At 41.1% G+C, this 6,035-nt stretch overlaps 1 protein-coding gene across 1 annotated transcript; it reads left to right on the forward strand.

The window, feature by feature from the left end:
• The first annotated feature begins 1,668 nt into the window (after positions 1-1,668).
• LOC131739437 (cis-aconitate decarboxylase-like) lies at positions 1,669-5,802 on the forward strand. The gene is made up of 6 exons (XM_059033412.1): positions 1,669-1,750; positions 1,944-2,004; positions 2,212-2,399; positions 2,718-2,810; positions 3,681-3,886; positions 4,242-5,802. Exons 1-6 carry the CDS (start codon positions 1,733-1,735, stop codon positions 5,164-5,166), a joined length of 1,491 nt encoding a protein of 496 aa, XP_058889395.1. The 5' UTR covers positions 1,669-1,732; the 3' UTR covers positions 5,167-5,802.
• The last annotated feature ends 233 nt before the right edge of the window (positions 5,803-6,035 follow it).

Consider the following 6,035-nt stretch of genomic DNA (forward strand, 5'->3'; position numbering starts at 1 on the left):
CAGCAGCAGTTTCGCTGCAGGAGTTCTTGTGGCCGGAGCCCCACAGGAGGGAGCTGCCGGCTACGAAGAAGGGGGAGGTCGGGGGGACCACCTGCCCCCGCAGCTTTTTCGCTGCAGGACGGGACCAGCATGCTGTCAGCCGTGCCACTACCGGCAGGGGAGCTGACAGCATTTCCAGCCATGGGCCCAGCCTCCCTTCCCAGCCCGAGACTTTGGCCTGGACTGCTGGGTATTTAAGGGGGGAGGTGGCCGTTGAGGCCATGTGTGCTGTGCACAGGGGGGGGTATATGTGGCAAAGTGCCCGCCCCTGTGTGTATTTTGTGTGTTATGTGTTGTATGTTGCGTGTGTTAATGTTGGTGTATAGATTGGTACACAGGATATAAACGGGTCTGTGTTTCACGTGTGTTTAAAGTGTATAATTATATTTAGGCACGGGATTGCACATCACGCACGTGCATTTAAAATATAATATGTGAACACGGGGTTTCACGTAATGAATTCACGTGCTGGGATTCAAGTGAATAATTAATTAGTAATTGAATCTCAGCACAACAGTATAAATAGGCACATTTTTAGTCACTCGGGGTTGGGTGTTCGAGAGTGGAGAACGGGAGAGAGAGAGAGGAGAAAGAAAAGCGAAATAGAAACGTAAACTGTTTGTTCTCACCGTGTTTGTTTGTCTCCGTGCACCGTTTGTTAAGTGTTAGTTCGTTTTGTCTGTCTATTTATTTTGGCTTAAAGTGCCGTGTCCAGTGTTTTTGTGTGGTTAAAACCTTTTATTTTCTGTTCTGTTGATTAAATGCTGAGCGAAAGCATTCGCTCAGCTGCACCAAACCACAAATCTCTGTCTGTTTATTTCCTGCATCTGGTCTGACGCCACCCACTCCGGCCGTCTTTGTGACAGTGATTTATTGCAAATTATTATAATGATATATATTTTTTGAATGAAATATATTACCCACCCTGTATATATACTTTGTAAACTTAACTGTTTGTTCACATAAAAACGTAATAAATTAATTATACTGGTTTATGAAAAAGCTTGCCAATTTGATCTACTTATCTTTAGTGTTTGTAAAGGAAATATTCTGCCCAGTCTTTGTGTTTCTTTTATTATATACTGTATGGTATGTGATAATAATTATTATCACACTCATGAGGATGGGCGCCCCCAATGCATGCAGTATCTGATATATATGTTTTATAATCATCTACATTTCTACTAGTTAACTAAAATACAGTTGGTATTTTTAATAATACAAAAAATGATCACACACTATATAACAGAATTTACATTAAACAAAATACATTTAAATAGTTTCTATTTAATCAAACAAGCATTTGTCTAACTGTAAAAATATGAAACAAGATTGGTATTACAGTACCTGGCCAAACTCTGGTGAGAGTTTATTTTTTATAGAACCTGTCTCTCAAGCAGGGGAGGAGTCTCCCAGTGCCAAGTTCTCAGTAAGTGTCCTCCCAGAACAGAAAGAGGGTTATTCCCCAACATTCCAGACCTCTTCTTGGTCATTACATAACCCATTTCCTGGTCACATTAGAAAAATCCCCCCAATTAGTTGAATAGTTTCACTAAAAGAAGGAGGGGTTTTGGAACCTGGAGGAAGATCGGCATCCAGATATGAAAGAATATAAAGAGAGGATGGAATCACAGCAAAATATCAGCTCAGTGACAGAACTTTGTTGTTACACAGCAATCTACTGAACACCATCATGCTCTCAGCACTCAAGGTAATTATTGCATTGAAACTCTTAGAAATGTATGCATTTTTATTTTGTATTTTACTATTATTATTATTATTATTATTATTATTATTATTATTATTATTATTATTAGTATTAGTAGTAGTAGTAGTAGTCGTAGTAGTATTTTCTGTCATATATCATATTGATTTTATTTAATTTTTTTCCCTTTTTAAATTAGTTTCAGAGAACCTCGAGGCACTTTTCCTGCCTGCGACTTCTACATAAATCTGCAGTTGAAGGTAAACATTTTTTAAAAAGCTATTTAATTAAAAAAAAAAAAAAAACTGTGTAAATAATGTCAATTTTAAGGATTTCATACCATCACCAATTGAATGGACCCAGTTGTCTTTAAGTGTTGTTATTTTAGTCCATTATTGTAGAGTTGATGCTCTGGATACTAAAGTGAAGCACAGGCAGAGACTGACCTGCTGTTTGTTGTCCTGCAGTGCAAGAAAGGCCTGCCCCAGAGGAGACAATCACCAGCAGTTTTGGAGGGTTCATCCACTTGGTGCACCCGGGCCAGCTGTCAGACACTGTGCTGCACCGCAGTAAGAGGATGATCCTGGACAGCATCGGGGTGGGGCTGCTGGGAAGCAGCTCCCATGTCTTCGAGCTGGCTCTGCAGCACTGCCAGGTAATCCTTCAGCTGAGGCTTACACTGGGCTATGGTACAGAGGGCACACAGGCTGCTGACCTTAGTGGCCCCAAAGGTAACAATGCTGTCCTAAAATGATGGCCAAAGAAGTGGGCCCTGGCTGTACAATTTTAATATCAACCATTCCTTCAGTACTTACCCCATTTTTGAAAAGTTTCTTTGAACAGTCACCATTCCAATTGAGGTTTGCATTGTCAAACCAGGGTGATGATAATCAAGAATTTAACTTGCTTGTTTCCATCTTGTTTCCAAGAACGTTGAGACCCTATAATGATCTGTGATTAACTCTCTTTGCAGCAAATGTATGCTCCAGATTATATCAGTTCAGTCTTTGGTCGAAGGCACACAAGACTCTCTCCAAGTCTGGCAGCCTTTGTAAATGGAGTAGCGGTAAGTCAGTGTATTTGTTGGCTGGCATGTTTTAATGTCAGGTTTGTTTACACAGTGCTCAGCCCTTTCAAATTGTAAAAATGTAGTCCATGAAATGAGCACATTCTAGCAGCTGACGAGCTCTGCAGCTCGTGTCTGTGGCTTGTCATTTCCTCATTACACTTCCTGCAACTAATTTCCATGAAAACACCTCTTGAAATACAGCATTCCAAAATGATACGCTTAAAAAAAAAAGACAATGTAAATGTAAATGTATTTATTAATTTAAAATTTAAAATGATATAAGCACAAAATAATCCAAACATAAAATTATCATGAACAGAGGCTGGGTTGCCAATATTTACTATCAGTATATACAGTACACAAATCAATAGATCTTGTAAGAGATGATGTGTTATTATTTCAACATAAAATAGTTTAAAACGTTTGTTTTATCTCTAGTTTTAAGTAATTGTTTGAGAAAAGCAAACAAGAGCACTTTACAGGTTACTTAGCAGATGATTAAGGAGTAGTTCTATGAGAAAGTCAAAGGAGAAAAACTTCTGAGATCTGAGGCTAAACATTTTCATAATGCAGAAAATTAAAAACCAATGTAATGCCTTAATTGTGTAAATATAATACTTAAATAATTTTATTTGTTCATTATACTGGATATTTGCCCATCAGGGAGTGACTGTTTTCAGGACACATTCCATTTATCCTGTTCTTTTTCTTTTTTTTTTTGAAAAGTGAAAGCTCAAGTTTGTATTCATGTCCTTGAGTTTCTTTTGTAGAAAGATGGGGCACTGCCAGGCTTCCTCACAGTCAGGAATGTCAGTGGAGATCACACTGTACCAGGTGCTTACTGTGCCCGCATGTTCTTCTTTACAGGTCCATTCAATGGATTTCGATGATACCTGGCACCCAGCCACCCACCCCTCAGGGGCAGTCCTTCCTGCCCTGCTCGCTATTGCTCAGATGTTACCTGGCAACGCCAGGCCCAGTGGGATGGACCTCCTGCTAGCTTTCAACGTGGGCATTGAGATTCAGGGTCGGCTCATGAGGTTCTCCAACGAAGCCCAAAACATCCCCAACAGGTGAGGAGACTGCTGCCGAACAAACTTGGCACAATACTGTAGTGCTGCCAAGGAGGAAGTGTGCCAATAGTCTTCCAGCATGAATGAGTGAATGAGACAGTGTTTGAATTTGAAAGCAAATCTTAATCTGTTTTTCATTGTTTTTTTTTAACCTCACAGTGATTATGTTGTTTTTATTGGAAATTATTATTACACTTTCCTAGTAAAATAAAATGTTTTCTTAGAAGGCATGATAAGAAACGTTTGTCTACCCGAGGTTGTTTTTAAATCAGAATTTTAAAACCATTAAAAGCATATATAATGTAAAATACTCTCTCAGTTACCAGGATGGTCATGCCAGTGTTTCTCCCTTCAGGTTCCATCCCCCGACTGTAGTGGGCCCTCTGGGTAGTGCTGCTGCCTGCTCCCATCTGCTTTCCCTGGATCGCTTGCAGTGCTCAAACGCCTTGGCGATTGCTGCTTCGCTGGCAGGGGCTCCCATGGCCAACGCTGCCACTCAATCCAAGCCTCTTCATATTGGGAACGCAGCCCGGCTTGGTCTGGAGGCGGCACTGCTGGCATCCCGGGGCCTGGAGGCCAGCACACTGATCCTGGACTCGACCCCAGGCTGCGCTGGCTTTAGCGCCTTCTACAACGACTACCTGCCTCAGGCACTGCCCTCCCCGGTGGAACAGGATCCCCGCTTCCTGCTAGAGGACCAGGACATAGCCTTCAAGCGCTTCCCTGCACACCTGGGGATGCACTGGGTGGCAGACGCAGCGTGCTCAGCACGGGAGCTTTTGGTCAACACCGTAGGGGGGTTCCACCCCTCTATGATCCAGAACATCCTACTGAGAATCCCCCTCTCCAAATATATCAACCGGCCCTTCCCTGAATCCGAGCACCAGGCCCGACACTCCTTCCAGTTCAACGCCTGCACTGCTCTGCTGGACGGCGAGGTCAGTGTCCAATCCTTCAGCCCAGCCTTCCTGGACCGTCCTGAGCTGCTCAGCCTCCTGAGCAGAGTACAGGTTGAGCACCCCCAGGACAACCCTGCCAATTTCAATAAGATGTACGCAGAGGTGCTGGTGACCCTCACAACGGGCGATGTCTTGAAGGGTCGTTGCGACACCTTTTATGGACACTGGAGGAAGCCACTGAGTCGTGACAGTCTGCTGAAAAAGTTCCGGGCCAACGCTGGGGCAGTCCTGCCAGGAGAGAGAGTGGAGGCCATCATCGATGCCGTGGAGAACATAGAAGACATGCAGGACTGCTCCCACCTCACCATGCACCTGGAGTGAAGGGCTTCATGACATCCTTTGATGACATACACTTGAAGAAAACAATATGAAATGATTGGGGAAACGATCTTTATGCCATTTGTGTTTTGTTTTACTGTATTATTATTATTATTATTATTATTATTATTATTGTTGTTGTTGTTGTTGTTGTTGTTGTTCTTGTTGTTATATAGTGCATAATTTTAGTGATTATTTACCAGTCATACTCAATTGTAAGTAAAGCACAGTTCACATGGATTATGCAATGTATATACTCTCAATTCTGCTAGCACTGTAAATCTCACTATTGCTCTCTTTATTGAATTCTTGTTATTTTATTGGATCTTTTACAAAGATTTATTGTGTGTAATTTCAGACTTTTGTATCGGAATTGCAATACTGTTGATTTGTGTAACAGGTCACTAGTTTGGAAGATATCATACGTCAATTCATCAAATGTGAAGTCAATGTAATGCCCCAAGTGTGCAAATATAATACAAATGAAACAATTGTAATTGCTTTGGTGTTTATATTTTATTTAATTGAAAAAGATTACTAGTTTACAGTGTTTAAGGTGTACAATAATACAGAACTTGTACATTGTTAAGTGATATAAATGTATTGTATATACTGCAGATAATAAATTGGTAAAATGAAGTGTTCTCTTTTGAAATCAATTGCCCATGCAAGGGGATATTTCCTTTCCTCTCCTTCAAATTCCATCAATAGACAAACTGCAGCGTGAGACTACAATGAGAAATGTCCTACTTTAGGTTACAGAAACCGTCCATGCCATTTTATAACCAAATATCATAGCATACTGATACAATCTACAAGAGAACTATTAATCGGAAACATTGGTTATTTCATTTTCTTTAACTTCTATTTCT

Source organism: Acipenser ruthenus, chromosome 11, assembly GCF_902713425.1.
Source record: "Acipenser ruthenus chromosome 11, fAciRut3.2 maternal haplotype, whole genome shotgun sequence".
NCBI classification, from domain to species: domain Eukaryota; kingdom Metazoa; phylum Chordata; class Actinopteri; order Acipenseriformes; family Acipenseridae; genus Acipenser; species Acipenser ruthenus.

What these genes read in the sequence shown, in the direction of transcription:
- LOC131739437 (XM_059033412.1), top strand. An exon ending in ACATAAATCTGCAGTTGAAG is followed by an intron (nt 2,005 to 2,211) that starts GTAAACATTTTT and finishes GTTGTCCTGCAG; the next exon opens with TGCAAGAAAGGCCTGCCCCA. An exon ending in CCTTTGTAAATGGAGTAGCG is followed by an intron (nt 2,811 to 3,680) that starts GTAAGTCAGTGT and finishes TCTTCTTTACAG; the next exon opens with GTCCATTCAATGGATTTCGA.